Below are 25747 nucleotides of genomic sequence, written 5' to 3' on the forward strand. Positions count from 1 at the left end.
AATCTGGATACTCAAAAACAACCATTTCATCATGGAAGAGGATGTTGCTATATGGGAATCCTAGACCTGAAAACTCTCCAAAAAGCATTTTAGTCAAGGTTCCCATGTCTGGAGAGGGTGGATGGGACAAGCAGGCTGCATCTAACTTGATCTGTGCCTCAGGATGTCTTACTTCCTGGGTGCTCACACAGAAACTCTTGACACTGAGACCATACAGCACGGGGCTGTGCAGATGTTCACAGCATGCACTTCCCAATATTAGGAAGGTGCATTCTTGGAGTTGCTGCCTCAACTGCCTCAGTTTCCTTGAACTTCATTAATACCAAACCAGGTCATCAGACGTCTGCTTCGTAGATGAGAAAGGTTCCTATCATCTACACCTGCTGTCTCATTCCTGGTCCTGGCCTTTGTATAAGACCCTAGGAGCAAAGAGGACAACTGGAACTTAGGTATGGGGTGGGAGATCCCAGATTCTTTGGGATTCCTCTCCATGGTGCCCTCCCTCCTGTCCCATGTAGGAAGAAAAGACTTTCCCCTTCTATGCACTGGCATCAAGACTCCTGCCCCTTTTGAATCTGTACGGAACAAAGAGTTTCAGGCATCACAAAAAGCTTTAACCAGAAAACCCCTTTTGTCTCATCTCTAACTAGCTCTGTGATAACTTTGTATCTAATATTTGCTCTTTTGAAAAAGGTAGATGAGAACAGATATTCTCAAATACTCGAAATGTGAAATATACCATCCAGAGCAAGGACTCCTGGCTCTACCTCTAACCAGCTAACTCTGATCAGCTTCTCATCTGTCATCACTGAGATTGCCTCTGAGGCAAATGAGGACCTATGCCTCCAGCAAAATCCACACTAGACACAAAGACTATCCATAGCAGGCAGAAGTTTCTGAGCTTGACCAACCTCTTGGAGGTCAATTACATCTTCATGGCTGTGTATTCCTGGGACTAAGTCCTAAAGGGAGCCAATTACAGGGAAATCAGGGAGGTTGCCAGCCTGGGATATTGAGAAGGGGAAAAGGCAGATGCCTTCCCTTGTAAGCTCATCAGAACACCCCTACTTGGAGGACAGAACCAGAGGGAAAGAAGGGGCAGAACTAGGGAAGGGGAAGTGGGGTTCCTTTAGCTTATACACAAATTTGGCCAAAAGGTGAAGGAGGAGTAGAAAAAAAAGAGCTGTCAGAGACAGGAATTGATCAGGGCTCATTTGGTGTTTCCATTGCCTTTCCTAGAAGGCAGCTAAAGAGCACAGACTGGAAGGTACACCAAGCCCCCCAAAATAGACCCAAGTCACCTCAAGGTGGTCTCCTGCTCCAAATCCAAAAACATCTTCCAGAGCCAAGGCTCAGAGAGCCTGGAGACAGGATTGGGGTGGAGGTGGGGCTGGGGTGGATGACGGCTACAAGCTCTACATTTAGTAGCAGTTAGGGACAAAAAAAAAAAATCTTACTTTGATCAGGTTAAGTCTGTCATACTGAAAAGAAAACCACAGAAATTAGAAATATTTTCAAAAGGGAAAAAATGTCAAAGGAGCATTAGCGCCACAGCACAGGGTGATGCTATGCACCCAGAGAGGTGCAATGGAGGGCCAAAGCCAAGAACTTACTGTCCCCATCGCCTTGGCACCACCTAGGCAGGTCAGAGCAGGGGAGGGCAGATCACTTCTAGGAGCAGGTGGGAGCAGGAAACCAGGCCTTGGCTCCCTCTAGTGGGTACAGGCTGTCACTACCAAGTGAGGTCTGGATGGTGGAGTAAGGGCAGAGATTCCTGGGAGTGGGGTCAGCCTGAGTTCCCCAGCCTATGCTCTGGGAAGAAGAAAGCATCAGCCTCTACTGCATAAAGTTCAAGAGTGTGAGACCTTAGGGATGGCCTAGTCCACCCCCAACATGAATAAATAGAGGCCAGAGAAGAAAAGAGACTTCTGGGCATTAGTTCTCACTCTGGGGAGAAGAGGAGGCATTCTTAGCTTAAATGGAAAACACAAGAGATGATCTTTCCTAGAGAATGGACAGGAGACAGGGAGTGAGGTGGCCTAACTATGATTATAACATTAACAGCTCTGGTTCTCAGATTCCTCACTATGGACATATTTGGTCAACCTGGGAAGATGTTCCGTGGAATGTTGGTGTGTCTCCACTCTATCAGGACACCCCACACGGGCCTCGCCCCTGCAGCATTCCCTCACAATCTGTTCCAGCCCTGGCTTGCATGCAACCTTTTTCCTGTATTGGTTCCCACGTCCCTCTTTTGCAGTCTGTGTGTCTCGCACATGCATGCCCCAGATGGACCATGGTCCTATTTTCACTCTGTTTAGAGGACAGCCGGGTTAGAGTGATGGTCATGACTGGTGGGAGAATAGGGTGGGGAATGGGTGTTCCAAGCCAGGGAACTTAATGAGTGTGTCTGTCTGGATGGTTCTGCTTCAGTCCCTTCTCCTCAAAGGGAGAGAAAAACACAATGGCTCAGTCACCTCCCACACCTCAGCTCCTTAGGAAGTGGGGGCCAAGATTAGCTCTTGATTCACAGATCACCTCAATTCCTTTGTAATGCCTCTCCAAACTCCTACTCTGATTCTGCCTGTTTTCTGCAATGTGTCTTGGCTACCCAAACTCAGTGATTTCTCCTGTCAATTCATATATCTTGAAGTACTTATGTTTTTTGTTTTGGCTTTTCCTTTTTTTTTTTTTTTTTTTCTTTTTTGGTTCTAGGAATTTAACACAAGGGCCTCTATCCCCAAGCCACATTAAGTTGCTGAGCCTGGCTTCAAATTTGTGATTCTCCTGCCTCAGCCTCCCTAGTCACTGGAATCACAGGTATGTACCACCATACCTGCCTACATGTGAGATTTTAAACCAGGTTTGGTTTGTATATAATCTGGGAAACACTGTCTACACCTCCAAAATTAAATTATGGGCCTGGTTTCCCCCCAAAAGACTAACACTTTGAAGACTGAAATCAATCCTCATTACTGGGTACTTGCCTATTGAACCCATCATCCACCCAAATCTCATACTCTTTAAGTGGTGACCAGTGACATCAGTAAGGATTACAATGCCCACCAAATACCATAAAACATCACCTTAGGATGGAAAAGTGGGTGAAGCAAAGAGGAAGAATAACCTGATGTCCACATCCAATCAGACCAAGCCTCCCCTCAACTGGGCCTTGAGCACTATCATATCAACTATGGCAGAGGTACAATCACTCTGGAGGGACAGATGAAGGTCACACCAAATCCCATTTTCAGAAATCAGCCATGCCTGCACCTGCCCCACCACTTGAACCCAGAGAGCTCCTGCTGGCTTCCTCCCCTGTCCACAACCGGCTATCTATCGTCATTGAACATCCTCAGATCTACATTATGCTTCCAGGATAAAGGTCACAGAATGCAGAATTAGCTTTGCAGCCTCTTGTTCTTCCTGCAGGAAAGAACTGCTGCCATTCTCCTCCTCCCCAAGGCACCTACAGGGACTTGGGGCTGTTACAAGGCATCCTCCCTTAGCTTCCACTTCTTTTAGCTGCAACCATTCCTCGGGGCGCCTCACCACTCCTACAACACCTTTTGCCTACCCAACATTTGTTCAAATTCCCTTCAGGCCTCACAGATCCTAGGGTCTGGGAAAGACTCTCTGTCTCCTGCCCTGATCCCATTCTCCAGGGCCTGCCTGGGTTACTGGCAACATTCTTCAAACTCCAGGTGCCCCTCTGCACTCTCTTTGATCAAGACTCAGGATCTTAACACCATAAACCCAGACCCTGGGTAGTAGGTGGAAGCAGTGAGGGGCCCTGGTCTGGGCAGTGGGTGGAAACAGTGAGAGGTGCTCCAGCTAAGTAGCTCTCCGAGGGGGGAGAAAAGGAACATGCCTGGCAGAGCTCCTACAGTTGCTGTTGCTGCACGAGGGAACTCATTGACCTGAATTCCTGACCTCCGTCAGCACGTCCTTCCTGCCCATCTCAAATCCCTACTGCCAGGGAAGCCAGAATCACCCACCAAGGGTGATTACAGGGACCTGTAATATGACAGGATGGGGCGTACCCCACCCAGGAATGAAACTCCCTCTGCCAGACTCTGCTTCGAGAAGGCACCATATAAGGAAGGAATAAATTCCAACCAGAGGCAGTGTTCGGGTAGCAGGCAGACATTGGGGAGCAGGGACAGGGTCACTTCTCCGACCTCAGGTGCAATAGGAATGGGCCCAGTTACTTCCAAGCCAGCCTTCCAGGGAACAGTGGGGCCGGCCCTTCTGGGAAAGGGACCAAGCAGGACACATGGGCAGAATTGGCTGGGGCAGAGGGCAGGGATGCTGAGCACTACAGACAATTCAACACTAGAGGGGAGATAAAAAAGACAGAGACAAAAGATGGCTTACTTTTGAGAGGCGCTTGTGAGACTAAGACCATGCATGCAAAGAAGGTATTTGGGAAGTGGTGGGGAAGAAGAGGAAGAACAAGAAATCAAAAGACAAATTCAGGTGGGAAACCAGTACCCACCAGTACCCATGCCTCCCTGGGGTCCCCAGCCCCTTCCCAGGTCCTGGGAGTCAGTTGGTGAAGAGAAGCTTCCTGAAGGAGCACCTGAGCAGGTATGCCTCCTGCTTCCTAAAGGACCAAGGGTAAAGGGGAACTCTCTGGGAAACCAGAACCAATCTGGGGCTCTGTGCATATCCTTGGAGGTAGGGGCCCTGGTGTTCAGGTGCACATGCCTAAAAGGGATGGAAAAGCCCTTTCACTGCCCTCTCTGCCAGATGAGTACCAAGTGGGTTAGTACAAAGATGAGGCAGGATGGTGGCTAGAGAGGTTAAAAACAGCATTCTGGGAAGTTCTCTGAAGACTATCTACTATCTCCCTGGGAACACAGTTGTCCTCAGATAATGCTCCCTTCTACTCCAGTTCTGAGGACCAAAATTGAAGACTGTAACAGAGATGAATAAATGACCCCTCCTCCAATCCCTTAAGCATCTCTCTTCCAGATCTCAAGGGACATAAGTCTCCTTAGCTCCCAAAGAAAGATAGGGTGGATGGAGCATCATCTTCTAATCCATGACCCCTCTAACATTAGTGCTTAGCTGGGAAGATTTTTAACTAGGGTTCTTCCTGTTCACCCTGCCCTCATCTCATGGAGAGACAACCTCTGGGACACGGGGCCCTTCAGCCATCTGAGGAAGGTGTTCTCTGCCTCCCCGACAGAGGCACAGAGTCAGCGTGGCTCAGCTCACCTTGGAATTTTTGCCACCACTCCTGCCGGACTGTGAGGAACAGCTGCGCTGCACACCCTGCTCCGGGGTGGATGGGGACTTGTCTGAGGAATGATCTGAGCCCTTCTCCACCATGGTGTCTCCGTCCTGGTTCTGCGGGGTTGGTGATCGAGACCTCTTCTGGAGGATGGGAGAGCAGGCCGGCGTGCTGCGGTTGGAGTTACTAGCAGTGCTGCAGGGGCAGGTGGAGAAAGGGATGGGGTGGGAAGGGGAGGAGGAGAAAAGGTAGGCAGTCAGTGATTGTAAGCCAAAGATGGTGCAAAGGAGCCAGCTCTGGGAGCCAGGGAGAGGGGCCACCCCCCATGGACTTATATACTGTAACAATACTGATGGCCAGGAGAGGGCAGTAGTGTCAATGTGAAAAGGGACGTGGGACTAGGAAGGGGCATGTAAGGAAATTAGATATTTAGATATCTGTCCATACAACTGATTATTGAGCCCCGACTTGTGTTATTAAAAAAAAAAAAAACACTGGTTAGGGAAAACAGAGCCTAGGACCTGAAGGAATCATTGGAGATCATCCAATACTGTTAGCTCATTTTATACATGCTATTTTGTTTGGACACATTTATATATTAAAATAACAATAATAATCCTATTTTTCAAGTAATTCACAGACATACTTCACTGGGATTTTAAAACATTCCATCAAAGTAGTGATGGCAAATGCCATAATCCCTGTGTTTAAAAATGAAGACCAGTGCACGGTCCTCTGATTGCAGAGGGCCTAGACACAAAACTTGGGGCTTCTGATGTCGCTCAACCACACCATATTATTTCCTTATAAGATATTCTGGTTCCTGCTTCCTCTGCCAGGAGTAGAGAGTAATACTCCATATCCCCCTACCCCAAGTTCATTTCCAGCAGTGCCTGAAACTTCCTACAACACCAAATCCAATTATACCAAGGCTGACGGTCTGTAAATGAAGTTACTAATTGACATTTAGGTTGTGTTTTCAAATGGAGTACGAGAGATACAGGAAAAAAAGGGAGATGAAATTGAGTTAAGTTCTAGTGGGTGTTCTCTTTGTATTGAGAGAAGGAGAAAGGAAAAAGATGGAAAAGGGCAAAGGTTAATTAAAAAGAGGCAGGGGAAATGGGAAAGGAAATGTGAAACTGGAAAGTCAAAGCAGCAGGAGTAGGGCATGAAAAGAGGAGTGTCCCACACACCTATGCAGTCTTCCTGAACGACCCGGGGAGCACTACATCCCTGGGGAAGCTACATCCCAGCTTCCCAGGAGGCGGAGGGCAGGGTGGAGGAAAACGGCATTTGCATGAACTTCCAGCTGCAAGCTCAGATGTCCCACGGGGCCCATTTGCAATGAAAACCATTTCCCTCTAGCAACACCTTCCACTTGGGCATCCTCAGCAGAGAGAAGGTACAACAAATTCAAGCACTGAGACCAGCAAAAGTGGCGAGGAAAAGCAGGGAAGCAATGGTATGGAGAGAAGCTGGGGAAGGGAAAGGAGATCAGAGAAAAGTACGATAAGTGGCCAGTGGATGCGGGGAGAAAAGCAGGGCCCAAGGTTTTTGCTTCATCCTAAAACAGTATGTATGGTTAACATTTCATTTATAATGTCCACGGTGACGGTATTTTGGGGAAGTCCAACATGCCTCCCTCAAAAGAGGATCCTCAAAGTTCTCTTCCCATCCCCTACTACCCCATGTCCCCTCACTCTCTCAACTCAGTACAATAAACTACAGAAAAGGAAAGTTGCTCCTTGGCTTCAATTGGAGAAGTTGAGCTGTGGGAATGAAGACAATCAAGCCTCCCCACACCAGCCCTGCCCCTATGGGGAAGCCTCAGGGGCTCCCATGCAGACTCAGGGGCTCATCTGTCAGGGGAGCCTCCTTGCTCTCAGGCCAATTCCAGTCCAGAGGCAAGAATCCCAGGTATACACTGTCTTCTAGGATTGCACTGTTGAAAGAACAGCCAGGATCTCCACATCCAACCCCAACTAATTTGCTCAAAATAGAACTGGAGAAAAGACACACCAAGCACCTGGCCATCTCAGACCTAGTGCACATACCCCTCTTTTCTTTAGACAGGGACCATTTTCACTTAATTCTGCACTCTGGAATATAAAGGAGAAATTGACTGTTGAGGAAGGATTCAAGCAAGGGGGAGGTTAAAAAAAAAAAAAATTCTAAGGCCAAGGAAATGGACTCCAACTCTCCAAAACACATGAATCTTTTGCTAAATGATCAAAATCTCTATAGGATTCCCACTTCAGCTATGCCACCCAAGGATGTGCATACCTAAAATTCTGCCTTCACCACATCAGCCAATAAACAACTTGGGCGGCCTCTTTGTTGTCTTAAGGCTGTTGACCATCTGTGTTGTTGAAAATCTCTCTCCTCCTGGATGCCTGCACCTCTCTCCTATTCCTCTCCCTGTCTCTGTCACTAGATCCTCTCTTGCTACTCAGCCTGAAATAGTCCTTTCTCCAAAGGTGAGTCCTTCACCTTTCTGACAATCTTCTCCTTTCCCTGACCTCACGCTGGCCTCTGGGCAGACAGCCCTCTGTTACAGCCCTGCTCCCACTTTGTAGTCTGATCCAAAGACCTGTGATCATGTAGAAGTCTCCTCCAGAGGGATGTCTCCTGAGTGCCTCAGATTCAAAGCAGCTGGCCATCCTTCCTCCCAAACCTCTTCCCACTACTGCCCATTCTCAAAAGCATTACCATTTCAGCAAACCCATCTCTTCCATCTCACCCCACAAAAATGAGTCACCAAGTCCCCACAATATTATTTCTGTTAAGTTTCTTATCCTATCCTTCCTTTCCTCCTCCGGCGACCTCACTCAGATTCTCAGAGCTCTTGCTTGAGCTCTTTCAATAGCCTTGGCTATGGGTTGAATGTCCCCTCCAATGCCATAGTATCAAGGTGGGACCATTAAAAGGTTATCACATCATGAGGATGCTGCCCTCATGAATGGATTAATGCCACAAACGGATGAATGGGTAGGAAGTGGAATGGGTTGTTATAGGTTTTCCCTCTTGATTCCTCTCTCTGACTTGCTTTTCCATTTTCCACCACAGGATGATCCTTGCCAGATGGCAGTACCATCCTTTAGGACTTCCTAGCCTCTGGAATCGTGCTGCCTATAAATTATCCAGTGTATGGTATTTTATTACTGCAACAGAAAAGAGACTAAGACAGCCTTAAGTAGCCTCCTCCATCTCCTTCTTCAAATACAAACCAAATATCTTTCCATTCCCTATGAGCACCTCTTTTAAAAGTCCAAAAATCTTCAGAATGAAATAAAAAGTTCTTTACTAAAAATAAACCACACATCTTTATGTCAATACTTTTTCTCTCCATATACTCTCTTAAAATAAAGAGTTTCCATATTCTATCCTACATATGTTCTCTGAATTTCTGTATGTGTGTGTGTGTGTGTTGCTGGGGATTGAACCCAGGGCCTTGTGCATGCAAGGCAAGCACTCTACCAACTGAGTCATATCCCTAGCCCCTTTGAATCTTTTTAATTTTTTTTTTAAAGGAGAGAGAGAGAGAGAGAGAGAGAGAGTGAGAGAGAGAAAATTTATTTTTAATATTTCTTTTTTAGTTCTCGGCAGACACAACATCTTTTGTTTGTATGTGGTGCTGAGGATCAAACCCGGGCCGCACGCATGCCAGGCGAGCGCACTACCGCTTGAGCCATATCCCCAGCCCCCCTTTGAATCTTAATACACATCCTCATTCTTCTGTTTCTAGACTTCCATACAACTCACTGCTTGAGCCTAAAGAGCCCTTTTACCTCCTACTGGAGACCTGCCCATTCTCTGAGACCCATCTCAAATCCTACCTTCTCCAAAAAGCGTTTCTAACTCTCTACCACTGAGCTGACTAAAGTATTTAACACACTGTGCCTGGCATTAAAAGGAAGCCCTGTGAGTTCCCAGAGGCACCCACCTGGGCCACCTCCCACACCAGCTGGTGTGGGACTGTATAGGCAGAACATGTTCAGCAGTGTCTGCTAAACTGAATCCCATCCTCATGAAGGTGTCCCCAATAGCAAGCCCCAATTTCATTAAAGTCCCCAAATCTGTTTCTCCAGCCTGTGAGCACTGATAATAGCTAAAAGTTATTCAGTGTTTTTGAGTTTCTTGCATAACATCAATCATTTATTAAGCATTATTAACTGGAATCCTCCCAACCTACCTATGAAGTTTTAATGTTTATTGTCCTATCTTTAGCTAATAAATTAAATTCTTGACAGATTAAATAATTCACTCAAAATCACACAGGTAGGTGAATGACAGGACAGGATTTAAACCTTAGGCCTACCTGACTTAGGAAGCTTTATTCTTAGAACTAGGTGTTCCATAATGTTTGCTAGGTGGGCAGATGGAAAGATACATGGGTTGCTAGATGACTGCAAAGAAACGAATCAACTTCTTCCTCCCAATCTCCAACCCATTCTCTATTTTCCTCTCAAAATGAACTTTCTAAAAAGAAACTGACAATTTTGATCACCCCTCCGTTAGTCAAAGTCCCCTTATGGTTTCCTTCCCCTTAGAATAAAATCCTACCTCTAAAGTATAGGTTCCTCCATTATTTTTACACTCCCTCACTCTGCCTTTACTCAGATCATTCTCTATACAAGAAAAAATGTTTGTAACTATGTTCTACAGCAGCAAAATCACTACTAGTTTTGCTAGATTCCTAAAACTCTTCTAAAAGTTACTTCATAATTCCATAGATTTGGATGTACTACTGAGCAACTACAACCAATTCCTATATCTCTCACATACAATTGTGTCTTTCAAACAAACTCTATGCTGGGCCATGAATCCAATCCTGCCAGCATTATGAATAACAGTTGCATTATATTTTTACTTCTTTTGGCCATACCAGGGATCAAACCCAGGGCCTCACACATGCTAGGCAAGTGCTCTACCACTGAGCTATATCTCCAGTCTGTACAATATATTTTTAAATCTTGGTATTTGGAAGCTGAAAGACCTTAGGCGTGTTGAAAGAAGGAAACAAAGACCCATTTCAGATAAGTCATTGGAATGACGGGTACCAAAATTTAAGAATGATATATCCAACCCTCAACTTTACTTCCAAGAAACATGAGAAAGGGGTGAGGATGTAGTTCAGTTATAGAGCACTTGCCTTTCATGTGTGAGGCTCTGGGTTCAATCCCCAGTAGCACACAATAAATAGATAAAAAATAAAGGAAGAGAGGGGAAAAGGAGGGAGAGAAACCCAAGAAATAGGGAGTTTAAGTGCCTGGTAATATGGCTTCATGTGGTTCTTCAGTTCCATAAATATTTACTGACCACCTGGCAGAGTGCTAGACACTGAAATTTATGTTGAATAACAAAGGATCCTTGTACTTGGGATATTTATAGTCAGGAGGAACTAGACATGTACTCTTCCCATTTCAATATAAAAAAGTGCTGTGAGGGGATAGCTCAGTTGGAAGACTTTCTTTCTTTACTGTTTTCTTTTTCTTTCTTTCTTTCTTTCTTTTTTTGTGGAGCTGGGGATTAAACCCAGGGCCTTGTGTATGCAAGGCAAGCACTCTACCAACTGAGCTATATCTCCAGACCAAATGGTGCTTCCTTTAAGTCTGACCATGCTATCTCAGGCCACATATGGTCTGATCCCACTACCTATAAGCTAGATATTGGCTGACGTTCTTGAGAAATGGAGAAGTGTGGACAGAGGACAAAGGCTTTCTGTGGTGACTCTTTGCAGTCTTCCCACCCCCACCACCACCACAGACAAGGTGGCCACTACAACACTTTTCTTGGCTTTCTTTCCCTAACCTTATCCCCAACAAGGACCTGCGGGCAGCCCTTGTCAGCAAGCCAGCTCTCTGATCAGCCAGCCTTGCACTGTTCAGAACCCCAAGCAGAGCACAATGGTCAGTTGGTGTTCCAGTGTTCCTCACTAAGTCAACTTGTTTGCCTTTACAGAAAATTATTTCTGCCCCAGATATTGTAAAATCTATACCTGTCGCTCTGAAAGCCCTGTGCCTCCAACCTGCTTGGATTGCAGCAACTGCTTTCTTTCTTCCTTCCTTCATTCTTGCCATAGTGCCACCAGCCACCCCAGCCCTGGCACATTCCCAATCAGATTCTGCCCCACTGTTCTGCACACCTGGACACTGAATAATCACACTTCCCTGTTATTTTAAAGTCAGCCTACGGTGATCAAATGTACGACTGTAAACATCTCAGTGCCAGGAGTACTAGTAATTCTTTTTTAAAAGGCCGCCTGATATACTCCAGACACCCCTGACTAGTAGAAAGAGAACCTAATTAGAAACTTGGAAATGCAGCTTCAATGCAACATTTGTGTGCTGGGAGATTGCTCAAGGAGTACAAGTTAATTAATTGTCATTCGGTGGTGTTTGAAAGCTCAGATTTGAGACACAGCTTGGCCATTTGTTTGCTGTATGATCCTGTCCCCTGAGTCTCATTTTTCTCAGTAGAAAGAGAAACATTAATACCTGCTTCAGAGTGCTGCTGTATAATATGAAGTAGTATAACCAAATGTTGAGCACAGTACCTAATGCACAGCAAGTCTCAATAAATATTGAGTTGCTATTGTTAAGAAGGAGTTTGTTCTTTTCAGCAAAAGGCAGAAGAAACATTCTTGCCCTCTTTCCTCAGATGGCTGGTAAAGTGGAAATGCTCTGAATGCTCCCAGGCATCACTTCCAATGGGACCAGGAATACACATTCCTTAAAGTGCAGAATGCCAGCCTTACCCCATAACACCCCCAGCCAATAATTGAGAATTTCCATTAGATCATCATCAGAATTTGCGTTCGGAATTAAGTACCTGAGGTGATTCTGTTGCACTATAGAGTTTGAGAACTACTATGCCCAAGGAACAATCTTTTAGGTATCAAGGAATAAGCAGCACATCTGCACCAGGGGACAGAGACCTGTTTACAACTCTAAGTAAAACAGCCATTCATTGTCTACTAGGTAGGTGGACTTGCTGAACAGTAAAACCATTTTGATCGTGTCATAGGAACTGCCGGTGTAGAGGATTCTGAAGTGGAATTGATGGGGCGTGGGCAGGAGGATGTGGTTGAGAACAGCAGTACCGGATGGGACATCTCCTTCTTTGGGTGACAATTATTATTAGCACCCACAGTCATATTACAGATACCTTATCCTTCCCCCCTTTCATAGCATCTGATTAAAGCTGATTCTGATACTGTCCCCAATTCCTAACACACAATTACTCTGTTATCTAGCCACACACATCCTAACTCTATGCCAACTCTCAAGTTTCATCAATAATCCTTCCTAGTTCTTTATAATACCAGGGCAAATATCCATGTGAATTAGCCAGCTCCCTTTTGGATTTCCCATGCCCCTTGCTCAGGAATCTGAGATAGGAAGGCTACAGGTGTATTTGCATAACATTTGCATGGAATTTACTTGCTGCCTGCAAATGCCTCCATCAGTAGGTTATCCACCTACACCAGATTCCAAGTTTCACAGTTTATGAAGACTCTCCGAAGTTGGTTAGTATTCCTTGTATTCTTATTTTTCATTCAATAGTGTTTACATTAAATGCCCTTATGCACTGAAAACCACAGTACAGTGGGTGGGAAGGGCAAACCCAACAAGGGAGTGAATGGCCCACATGGCAAATCCTAGCAAAGTCCCCAATTACCCTTGGATTCTTCTCCTTAGAGAGGAAAATAACACTTATAAAAAAAATTAATCTTCCCAGGTGAGTGCAAGAACAAGTCTCAGTGGCTTTCTCCCAAAACACAATTTTTAGGATATAAGATGAGGCAGAGGTTCATAAGAATAACAAATGCACTGTTATTTCCCCTATGAGGACACTCGGGTGTGACACATGGTCCCCGTGTGACCACAGGTGGAACTTACTCTTTGTGTGCCTATTTCTTGGAATCTAAATGTGGCAGCAACTCCACCCCTGGGTCCAGCCCCTCTAAGGGAGAAAGCCAAATTGTGCCATGTATGTCAACTTGTGATTACCTGATTGAAGAAAGGGGCCGGAGAGCTTCAAGGATGGGTGTTCCCCACTGCCCTGCCACCAACAGCAGAAGTTTTCTTCCCAGACTTACACTAATGCTGAGTGTCATCCTGGACCTGACATGCCCCACTTTGCCCTGGATTTAGCAGAAAGTTGCAATGCAGCAAGGGCAGGAAGTGAAAGAGCTCCCTGGATAATGCCTTTCCTCCTATCACAGTTCACACAGATGCCAGCTGCAGACCCTACAGAAAACAGGATTTCACAGAGATGAACATCTTGTTCTCACTCCTTTGTTTGGGTAACTTGCTGAAATTCCCTGGGGGCTTTCCAAGTTGGGCCTTGGAATAAAGTAGACAAGGTATCCAGGGGCAGATTCTGCCTAAAATTTGGAACTGACCCGTAGAACAGGGCTGTTGTCAAAGCATCTGACGTGTTTGTAGATAGTGTGTAGATAACTAAGTACTACCTCTGAGCAATAAGCTTCTCTTCTGAGTCCTTCCCTTGCCTAAGTATCTAAGGAAACCAAAACACAACAACAACAAAAACGCTTTTTCAAAAATCTTACAAAGCATGATATGTCAAGAGCTTTGTAATGTTTTGAACAACCAAAAAAAAAAAAAAAATCTTACAAAGCCTATCCCAAACCTTTATACCCAGTTGATTAGTTGAATCTCTAGACATATTCTTACTGGGGATCTACTTGCTATGGGGGAAAGTCCTAGCAGGAACTTCAGTTGTAGATGAATTTATTAACTGACTAATTAACATAAGGGCAAGGTTCATGGAAATTCTTTAGCCAAAGAGAGAAAGGCAGAAATTCAGTTACCCTTCCACTGGCATTCTTGGTCTGGAGAGATGACCGCGAAGAGAGAGGATTGGCAGAGGGGCAAAGGCCTTTTCCTCCTGGGGCCAAAGAGAAGAGATCTCTCAACACAATGACTGCAGCCTGCATCCAACCCACTCCCCCCGTCGCCTAGCTTTCCTGCAGCTTCTGTTCAGTGCAGAGTTTGGAATTCAATCCAGGAACAGGCATGACAAACACTATTTTTCATTTCCATGGAGACCAGAGCTTGCAATAGAATCAGGACTCCATGCCTGAAATGCCAAAACAGCCTGACCCACTTTTCCCCCCTTCCTACAAAAACAAAATAAGTTTGTTTGGGTCCTGCCCGTGGTCAGGAAAAAGCCAGCGCTGCTTTTATCTTGGCGGATATTTCAAAAAGGAACAATTTATGATCACCTTGGAAAATGCTGAGGATGCTACAGAACTGGTATCAGAAGACAGCAGGAAATCACACAACCAGAGGCTGCACCAAATCCACTCAGCTTCCCTGGCTTAATTCCTAGAGGGAAAGGGTCAAATCCTCTACCAGCAGTACTCAGACCTCTCCTCTTTCTCCCTCATGTATTCCAGCCTCCTTGGGCTTTTCTCTTCCATTACCTCAATAAGATATCTATTGCCGGAAAATACTGGCACTTGTTGGTCTCTGCCTGAAACTCTAAAGTTTCAAATGCTGATTCTTTTTCAGTTTTCAGATCAAAGCTCACCTCATTGGAGCCAACTTTCTAGAAAGACCACTCTATGCAAAGTGGCCTCCAGGTCCCCAGGCAATCATTACCACATCGCCTGGTGGTTCCCCTCTCTGCACTAGTGGGAGCTGAAATGACCTTGTTTTTTGTTGTTTAGTTGTTTACCACTACAAAGAACACCCTGTGGGAGCTGGCCTTTTCTGTAGTGCATTCCTGTGCCTCTAGGAACAAGTGGCCTACACTGGGATTCTAGGCATGTATGGCATGATAAAGGAATAAGCTCTTTTTAAAAAATGGGCCCCCAGAGCTGCCTTCTGTATATCTCTAGCCTTTCGTCCTTATTCTAATTTCTGGGACCTTGAAAACTAAAATATGACATCATTTCCAGACTCCTGGCTGGCTTGTTTTTCTGTCTAGACATCAGAATATCTGGGTTTAAACTTCTGATCTCTCTGGTGCCCTTGAGAAAAATCATCATACCTACCTTTCTGTCCACCTGTGTTTCTTGTCTGTTGAATGGTTGCAACCCATCTTATTGGAGTGAGAAGCTTAAAAGGCATAAACCTACTAAAACCTACATCCCCAAATTAAAGGGCCTCCTCTAATTGTTCATGCAGTGAAAAAGGTTTATAAGTCAGATGTTAATTTCCAGGGAAGAAATTGAATCCTGTTCCTAAATTCTGTCCTTTCTACATGGCAAAGACACAAGTGAAGCCAGATTTAAAGATAGGTAGTAAGTGCAGCTAGGTAAATTGGGTCTGATATCAAGTCTAACAGAGAAAAATGGAGTCGAGTCTAATAAAGAAAATGGAGTCCAATCTGAGTCCAGGAAATCAGAAATTACACCTGGGAGATTGAAAAGTTAAAGTTCCCAAGGCTCCGGCCCACCCTATAGAACTGTTAATGAAGCAACTCCCCGCAGATAGGGAGGTGCTAATCAATTCACCCTAGGCCCTTCCTGCCCAGATCACTCTTCCCCCACCCCGCAAACCCACCAGTTTTCCACTTTTTGCCCTTCCCACTTGCTTCCCCTAGCACGTGCAGGACAAGAGGGAAATAAGCAAGATAAAGGACAGGAATGTAGGATAACAAAAGAAGACCTTAGATATAAAAGGGATGAGACCTCCCCATCCTAGGATATCTTTTGAATCCCCTTCCTCCTGGGGTGGTGGAGGGCAGTCTTTCCTGCTATCCTTTAATAAAGCTTTTTACATACCAATCTATACTTGTCTTGGAGTGTTTCTCAGGTGTTATACTTAAGCATTCGAGGAATCAAGGTAACCAGCAGTATCACGGGGTGAGAAGATCGTCAAAATTCACATCCTCAGCTAGTCCCAACTTCCACAAGCTGGGACTACAGAAGATGAAGCAGAAGATGCCGAAACCAAACATAGGAATTTACTGGTGCTTACAATTCCCTTGTCCTCAGATTGTTCAAAACAGAACAAGCACCTGATCATTTGGAGAACAGTCCTGCTGGGTTGGCTGATGTGATCTGTAATGGCCTAGGTTAGAAGGGATCCTCTCACTGGATGTAGAAATTCCCTCAGAATGTCTCTGACAATGGCCATTGCCTTGGCTTCACATTTTCATTGACAGAGCATTCACAAGGTGGCTGCACACAGCTTTGGATAGCCCTCAGGAGACTTTAAATGTCATAGTCCTATTTCTCCATGACTCAATGATCATTATCTGCCCAGCTCTTTCTGGGTTTAACAATCTTTAAAAATTAAGAAATTAAGCTAATCATGCTTATCCTGCATCAGTAAATGAGTATTTTCTGAGTACCTCCAACTTAACATATACAACTTTTCAACCCGAGGGCCCAGTGGGGCACCATATGTCATGGTTGTTTGCATACACATAATATTAAATATTATGGGTGAAGGGTAGCGATTTAATGCTTTTAAACCTGACCTTTTCAATCACAGCCAAATCTAAGCACAACTCCACCCAAAATATTTAGAAGCCTGAAAGCTCATAAGAATGGGAGCTTGTGAAAGTAGAAAGGTGCTTACACTATCCCAGGAAGTCCCTTCCTTGAAAAAGATTTCTAATCCATTTTAAAAGATTTCCAACCCATTGAGATACATACCACAAGCCACTGAAACACGGCGAGGAGGAGTTCAGCTGAATAAAACTTTAGCTCATTAAAAGTCTGGGCTCATTGAGGCCCCTCCCCAATCCTCAGCAAGAGAAATGTCACTGCTAAAACTGAAAGGAAATTTATGCAGGATCCATCCACCATCCATCCTTCCATCCATCCATCCTTCAATAAGAACCACGCTGCAAGTCAGGTAATGTTCTAGACATTAGGGATATTGTCTCTGCTTCTAAGAGACTAACAATTTGGTGGCAAAGACAGATGTGTAATTAACTAATGCCATGTGATAAAAGCTGGTTGAATTCAACATCTCTCATCACCACCTGTTAAGGAAACCAGTCTATGGAACTAGGGACTAGCACAACAGGAATTAGGGGGACTTCCTGACTCAGACACCTCCCTGTGTTAAAGTGAGGGCAAACCACTCCTCTCTGAGCTTCAGCTTTTATTGTTTGAGAAGAATGAATGTAGTCACCACCTAACCTTCACAAGGATGTGAGAGGAGAATGGCAAACAATGGATTTAAAACACACTGTCTAGTCCAGAAAGCAGCAGCATCTCTGGGACAGAAGGACTCAGATCTAAATTAGGCAAAGCATCCAGAAACCCATGCAGCAGCCAGGCACACAGTTAATTCAGCATCGCCAGCTTTCTCTCAGGTCCGGGTCACATACATCACCATAGGCAGCAGAGACTGGTAAAATATTGTCATAGGAAGTCCCAGTGAGGCAATCAGATATGCTGGTGGGTGAAACATGAATGACATCACTCAGTGGGCCCTTCCTTCACAGGATTCACCTCCTTGGTATGGCTCACCTGTATAGCTAATCCCTTCCTGACCCTGGGATTCCGACCCAGCTCTCATTTATTTCAGGTTAAAGATCAAACAGAACACAAGGAATGACCATTATGTTAAAATTATTAAAAATGTAGAATAAGGTGGACTTTAAGGGGGTCCATTCATCTTCTTGACTTCAAGCAGATGCCTAAGTCACCCAAGAGGTTTTACCCTAGCTTAAAATACATTCAGGGAGGGCTGGGGTTGTGGCTCAGTGGTAGAGCACTCGCCTAGCACATGCGAGGCGCTGGGTTCAGTCCTCAGCACCACATAAAAATAAATTAAATAAAGGTATTGTGTCCAAATACAACTAAAAAAATATATATATATTTTTAAATACATTCAGAGTACAAAATCCCAGGACTTTGTCACCCTTCTCATTGTTTCCTCCTACCATCGGGAAGTTATAATTAAAAAAAAAAAAAAAGTTACATTGTACTTACTGTCATTTTCTTTCATTCTACCTTTCCCATACCTAACATCAATTCAAAAACTATGACCCTCTTTGCTTTAAGGAAAATGTTTCTATTTCCTTAAACCTATTCTCAAGCCAGGTATAGTGAGACATGCCTGTAATCCCAGCTACTCCAGAGTCAGGAAGATCACAAGTTCAAGGCAAAGCTGGGTAGTTTAGTGAGAACCTGTCTCACAATAAAATAAAAAGGATGTAGTTCATTAGTAGAACACTCATGGATTCAACCCCTAGCACCACAAACAAATTAAAAAAAATAAAAAAAAAGATTTATTTTTTAAAAACCTATTCTCAGATGTTAAAACTTTTTCTCCTCCAGTATCTCCACCCAATTTTTATTTAGATTGAACTCTTATTATACTACAAGTAACAGAAGTCATTAATTGATTTGTAAATCATTTCACCATTGGAAGACTCTGATAGTTTTTAAGTTCAGTTTCCTCACAATGGTCCTGGTCTTACCCCCATGGGAGCAATAAAACAAATCTAATTTCTCTTCCACGTGGTATTTTCACATAACTTTTCCACTTCTCTAACCTGCTAGTCCCTCATATAACATGGTCCCCTAGCACTGACTGAACTCACTCTCTTCTGAATGGAATCCAATTTATCTCAATCCCCCTTATACTGGGGAGTCCAGACATGGTTGTAATACTGCAGAGATGTGATCTAACTAGCTCAGAAGAGAGCAGAGAGACTGCCCCAAGCATTTAAAAATCAGAGCCTAAACCTATTTTTGTAGTCATCTTCTGAAATCAGAGGAATCTGGAATGAGTCACTTTTCTCCTATGAGTCTCTGGGTACTGTGCTGGCACCTTATATTATAGGCTAAGGAGAGCTGACTACACATGTGACATGTGTACATACTTCCTACAAGAAGCACACACATTCATCACTTCTCCCAACCAGACAAACTTGACTTCCGGTATGGTGAAGAAACCACCCAGCTCTTATCCCAACTCAGGCCATATTACAATTCTGAATGGTTGGTAAGAATATACCTAGGCCATATACAAAATCACAGATCTTAAGAGTTTCTCTTACCTAGACAAAAATGATTTTTAACATTTTTAAATACTTGAAAGAAATCAAAAGACTAACATTATGTGACATGTGAAAGTTACATGAGATTTACATAACATTCACATTTCAGAGCCCATAAGTAGTTTTATTATGAAAACAGCCATTATCATTTGTTCATAGTCAACTAACTATTCATAGTCACTTCTGCTGTACAAAGAGGGGTTGAGTAGATGTGACAGAGACAGAATGGCCCAGGAAGCGATAATACTTACAGAAAGTTTTCCCACCCTGGTTTAACAATACTCAAATTTGTACAGGTCTTTTCTGAAAGCCGATTTCTCCTCTGTCCCCCAGAAAAGGAACCTGTGTGTGGTGGTGCTACCCATGTAACACCCACTGGGGGAAGGAGTTGCAGGTCAGCCCCTTTCAGCAGAGAAAATTTGTAGGGCCAGGAAGGAGAGACAGCCCCTCCCCCCTCAGGTAGGATGACAAAAGTTCTCTGTTTCTTCATTTTTTCCCCAATTGATGGTTTCAAAGTTGCTTAAGTGCCTAAAAACTTAACTAATACTAGCAGGCTCCCCACTCAGCACTCACTCCCCAAGGTCCCCAGGATACTGCTTTCTAGTCATGGCCTTGACTTATCAGTTTCCTGTCAGGGCACCTCTATAAAACATGCCTTTCCTTGACCTTTCTCCAAGGTCAGGGTTTTTATTTCTTGGTCCTAAACAAGCACAACCTGTAGAGTGCAGTCCAAGGCAGAGCTGAGAAACATTCCTACCATTCAAGGTCAGCTGCAGGGAGATGGCAGGCAAGGCCAGAGGCAAAGGAGTGAGGGAGGTGTCCACAGAACAAGTTTGCTAGTACATGTCAGAGAAGAGGCAAAGATGCTTCCCCCAGCCTGACTGAGGGGTTGGCTGAGGCCCCAGGGAGACAGTCAGCTCCAAAGTCCTCCCCACCCCTGCACTTCCCTAAATCAAGCAAATAACTAACAAGGCAAGGAGGTGTGGGGGAGTAAGGCCCAGCCACTGGGTGTCTATTTTCTCAAAACACATGGCAAATCTCTGAGCCAAGTGCCGGCTAAGCCAAGGAAGAAACAAATCCCTTTACTTTCCCAAGTCAGGAGCTATCCACTTCCTCTTTCATCTTCTGTTTGGCTGACCAGAACCATGTGTCCCACGGACCTCTCACTGTGAAACAAGCAGTATCTGTCCCTATCTTCCTGGCCACTGGTCTGGTCACCTCCTACCCTGTCACCTCTGGACACCATGGAGGAAGTCAGTGAGTGGGAAACAGGAGCACATGGTCTGTCCAGCCTCCCCCAGAAGCTCCGGGCCACTTCTATGACGCACCACCAATTCAATCCCCTGCCCTTCTTTCTCCAAGTCAGAAGGCCCCAACTAAGTCTCCTAATCAAGGGGACCCCATCAGTCCTAACCCTGCTCCACTCTCCAGCCCACCCCAGGGCCACTTCTCAGTGTTCCAAAGCTCAGCTCAAGCGGTGCTTCTGGAGGAAGGAGGAGATGAAGGAGAAGAGAAAAGGCTGGGGAGGAAAAGAATGTGGCATCTCTGCAGCATGATGTCACACGCTGGCTGCTTTCAGATCCCCCAACAGAGAACAGAAGCAAACAACATGGACTCCAGATTTACTCTGCCTCTAAAGGTTTGTGTTCTTGGCAGCCCTGAGCAGCCTGTGCTAGCTGGAAATAAAAGCACACAACCAGACAGGTCCACAGCTACAGCCGCTGGGGAGGAGGGGGGGGCGCAACCTGACCCCTGAACATAGCCCACCCCTTCCCAAAAATCCCACGAGGAAACAAAGATAGACTGACACACACACACATACACACACACAAGCGTGAGCACGAGTTAGCACTAACCTGGAAGCCATTAGGAACGGTAGCAGAGTGCAGTGCAGAGAGGAACTCATTCATTCATGCATTGGGCAGTGGGGGGCGGGGGCAGGGAGCAGGGGCCCTGAGGAGGTCGAAGGACACTCACCTCCATGCCCATCCCAAAGCCCTGTTGCTAACGGGGGAGGGGACAGGGTAGGGCTCTCATAAGCTGGGGAAGCTCCCTGGCTCTGCTGTTTTCGCACCGCTCTGGAATTTTAAGCATGGGCCCCCCTTGATTTCCTTCCCCCCCACCTCTCTCTTTGGCTGTTTTTTGGTGTGGTCGTGCAGCCGTACAGAAGTCCCTCTCCCCGCTCGCCCTCGCTCCCTTTCTCTCTTTCTCCCTCGGACTCCCTCACAGACAGCTGTTCTGAGATCAGGCACGCACGCGCACAGGCGCACAGACACACTCAGACACGCACCCTCTTGCGCGCAGACACACACACACACACACACACACACACCTGTCTCTTANCGACACACACACACACACACACACACACACACACACACACACACACACACACACACACACACACACAACGCCGCCGCCTGCCGGTTTACATAATGCAACTCTTTGGTGCAGTCGCCTTGCCGGCTCTCAATTATTCATGCTCGCTTGGAGGAGGACAAGCTGCTGGGGTTGCTGGGCGTTTATTTCCTCTGCATCCCTAAATCCGACAAAACAGGAGATGATGCTCCTGTGAGGCTCTGCTCCCTTTGCTGTCACCAATTATTTTCCAGATGTTACCTATTAGGTCAACTTGTATCAAGGAGGTGACACTACATAAAAACACAGGCACTGGGCTCTAAAATAGAGCTGACATCCTTCAAAGAATGACAGCTGCTCTCCCTGCCAGAACCCTGGGAATGGGGGGAAAGAGGAGGCAGCACTGCAGAAGAAAATGGCTGAGGGCCTCTTCAGGATAGCCCCTCCCGGGCTTCAGGGGCAACAGACTATGATGCTCCCTTCCTGAGCAGGTCAGGCTCTTACCAAGGAAAAGAATAACACTCCTGTTAAGTGCTTCCTCCATGACAAAGCAGGGTCATCTGAGTTTTCAAATTCTAAGCTGTACCTCTTAAAATTGCATTTTCTCCACCCATTGACTGAAATGCAGGATTGGTACTCAGACACACAGCCCCAGGTATTCTACTCAGCAAGGATATTAATGAATATCCTGAAAGTCATTCACGGCTTACAAAGCACTTGAGTTCACACCAAGTCATTGAATTCCCATCACAATCATCAGAATAGGCCTTAGGGAACTAATGGATGCCTGAATCCTGGAAAAAAGGCAAAGTCCCACTGCAAGACAGAGGCTGAGCTGGGAATCCAGGTCACCTGACTCCAATCCCATGGGAGTAAACTACCTGTGTTTTCTGTTGCTGTGACAAAATTCCAGACATAATCAACTGAAAAGATTTATTTTGGTTCATAATTTTGGAGGTTTCAGTCCATGGTTGCTTGCCCTTCTGCTTTTGGGCCTGTGGTGAGGCAGAACATCATGGTGGAAGTGCGTTGAGGAAACTTACTCATCTCACAGCAGCCAGGAAGCAGGGTGGGGTGAAGGGGCAGGATCCCCAATATCCCCTAAAGGGCACACTTCCAATGACCTAACTTCCTCCAATTAGGCCCCTCCTTCTAAATGTTCCATCACCTTCCAATAGTACCACAAGTTGATGAACAACTCTTAACACACTGGGAGACACTCCACATCCAAACTATAGCACAACCCAGTGCCCCAAGTGTACTTGTGAGTATTTTGAGAAAAACAGTCTTCTGTTGAGGGGAGCAGGAAGAGAAGTCTAAATCTAGACCAAAACCAACATTAAAAAAAAGAAGAAGAAGAAGAAATTTACTTGGGGCTGGGGATATGGCTCAAGCGGTAGCGCGCTCGCCTGGCATGCGTGCGGCCCAGGTTCGATCCTCAGCACCACATACAAAGATGTTGTGTCCACCGATAACTAAAAAATAAATATTAAAATTCTCTCTCCCTCTCTCACTCTCTCTTAAAAAAAAAAAAAAAAAAAGAAATTTACTTGAGAATCTTGTCAATCCATAGATCCTGATGTAGCAGATGTAGGGGAATGCCTAAGAATCACCTAACAACCCCCAGCTGATACCCATGTTGTCATTCCATGAACCACACAAAGTAGCAAGGGGTTAACTTATGCATTCTCCCTCTCTGGATGTTCCTAAAGGATCATGTTTTGTCCATCTACTACAGCTCCACAGGAAAAGATGCTCAGGGTGGATAATAACTATTATTCAATGGTGTCACCTATGTCCCGCTCATCAACTTCTTGTTGAGAGGCAAAACTTCTTGGACATCTTTGGCAAAAGTTTAATTCTGGAAGTAACAAGCCCTGGAGGCTCATCATGATAGGTCTGTTCAAGATGATTTCTTCCTGCAGCCTATTGTCAGAATAGCAGCCTCATGGGATCTTGGAGGTAGATAAGTTTGGGCTGTTACCTAGAAGAATCTCAGCTCCAAAGAAATGCACATTGGCAGTGTCAAAGGACAAAAGAGCGTCCCAGTTTTGCCCATTCTTCCTTGTTTGTCTCAAGTCTCACCTCTTCCAAAATACCTTCCTTGCTTTCAACAGACTCCTACCTGCTTTTTTCTTCACAGGATGACCTTGGACCTGGATTACATCTGATTTCAAAGCTTAATCATCAGCAACAAATTGCATATGATCCTGGCGTATACGCACAAATTGCTGCAGATGCAATTAAGGCATGGAAGACTTTACAAGGACATGGAGGTTTACAAGTTCAATTATCTAAGGTAATACAAGGAGCTAATGAACCTTATGCTGAATTTGTAGATAGGCTTATTCAAACAGCTACCAGAGTTTTTGGGAATACAGAACAAGCAATGCCATTACTAAAACACCTGGCTTATGAGCAAGCGAATCGTTGGTGCAGAGATATCATTAGACCATGGAAACATGAAGATTTAAACACATATATTAAATTATGTAGAGACATTAATGAACAAGAGCAAGTCGTGGCAGCTGCAGTAAAACAGGCTTTAGATGCCAGAGACATTAATGAACAAGGGCAAATTGTGGCAGCTGCAGTAAAACAGGCTTTAGATGCCAGGCCAAGAACATGCTACAATTGTGAACAAACAGGACATTTTAAAAGGAATTGCCCCATTGGAGGAGGGTTTAACAAAACTAGGTATCAAAGGAGTAGAATACCAGGTATTTGCCCACGATGCCGTAGAGGGAGACATTGGGCTAATGAATGCCGTTCTCAAACCACCATAGAGGGTACTCCATTATCAAAAAACGAACAAGGACCAGGTGTTTATCCACGATATCGTGGAGAAAGGCATCGGGCTCCATTGCCAAAAAATGGACAGGGGGGCCCAATGCTCCGGGGCCCAAAACCACAAATATACGGAGCACTGGAGGAACCCAGCAACCCCATCAGGGTAGTGCCCAGGACACATTGTCCATCAGATCCCTCATCAGACAAACCAGAGGGAGCGCAGGGTTGGACATCTGCGCCTCCGCCAGAGCAGTACTAACTCCAGAGATGGGAGTTCAAATCATTCCCACAGGGGTGAAAGGACCTCTTCCCAAAGGAACAGTAGGCTTATTATTGGGACGCAGCTCTTCTACTCTAAAAGGACTTATGATAAGTCCTGGGGTAATTGATCCCGATTATGAAGGTGAAATAAAAATTATAGCCAGTTCTCCAAAGGGTATATCAGTAATTTCACCAGGAGATAGAATAGCACAGTTACTAATAATACCCAGCCTACATGATAAATTTTCCAGTCGTACTGTAGAAAGAGGTTCCAAGGGATTAGGCTCCACAGGTGTAGATTGGGCTATGCTTTCTTTAAATTTAGATTCTCGCCCCATGCTAAAACTAAATATTCAAGGACATGAATTTAATGGGCTACTGGATACAGGTGCAGACCTTAGCATCATCTCTCGTCAAGAATGGCCAAAACATTGGCCATTACAACAAGCCACTCAAACGCTTCGAGGCCTAGGAGTGGCGACTAATCCCCATAGAAGTGCAATGGTATTAGATTGGAAGGATCCTGAAGGATGTGAAGGAACTATACAGCCATATGTATTGGATCATCTTCCCGTAAATTTATGGGGACGAGATGTCCTAGATCAATTAGGTTTGACATTAACAAATAACATCAACCAAAATGCACCCACTATTATGACTAGACAAGGTTTTAGGAAAGGAAAAAGATTAGAAAAACAAGAACAAGGTATAGCAGCACCAATACAAATAGATCAAGGAACAGACAGACATGGGTTGGATTTTCAGAAAGGGCCACTGAGACAATAAAAATTACTTGGAAATCAGAAAGACCAGTATGGGTTCCTCAGTGGCCCCTGACTAAAGAAAAGATACAAGCAGCCCATGACCTGGTCAAACAACAATTAGCAGAAGGACATATACAACCTTCTGTATCTCCCCATAATACTCCCATTTTTGTCATCAAAAAGAAATCTGGTAAATGGAGATTATTGCAAGATTTAAGAGCCATTAATAATGAGATGGTTATTATGGGACCTGCTCAATCAGGGATTCCTCAATTGTCTGCTTTGCCAAAAACCTGGTATGTTTTAGTTATAGATATTAAAGATTGTTTTTTTTCAA

The 25747-nt window shown here is 45.0% G+C and overlaps 1 protein-coding gene across 19 annotated transcripts in view; it reads right to left on the minus strand.

The window, feature by feature from the left end:
• Gramd1b (GRAM domain containing 1B) overlaps nucleotides 1-25747 on the minus strand; it is a 175395-nt gene that overhangs the window by 40752 nt on the left and 108896 nt on the right. For 16 of the 19 annotated variants that reach the window (XR_007344610.1, XR_007344611.1, XM_048796002.1 and 13 more), the window contains one exon: nucleotides 5224-5434. Coding sequence is in view for 17 of the 19 variants with exons in the window: in XM_048796002.1 (XP_048651959.1) it covers nucleotides 5224-5434 (211 nt within the window). In the remaining 2 variants the exon portion in view is untranslated. Of the gene's footprint in view, nucleotides 1-5223; nucleotides 5435-14075; nucleotides 14153-21093; nucleotides 21464-25747 lie in introns of those variants that run through there. The other 3 variants (XM_048796005.1, XM_048796006.1, XM_048796009.1) reach the window with 3 other exon arrangements.

Source organism: Marmota marmota, unplaced genomic scaffold (genome assembly GCF_001458135.2).
Source record: "Marmota marmota marmota unplaced genomic scaffold, marMar, whole genome shotgun sequence".
Classification (NCBI taxonomy): Eukaryota; Metazoa; Chordata; class Mammalia; order Rodentia; family Sciuridae; genus Marmota; species Marmota marmota.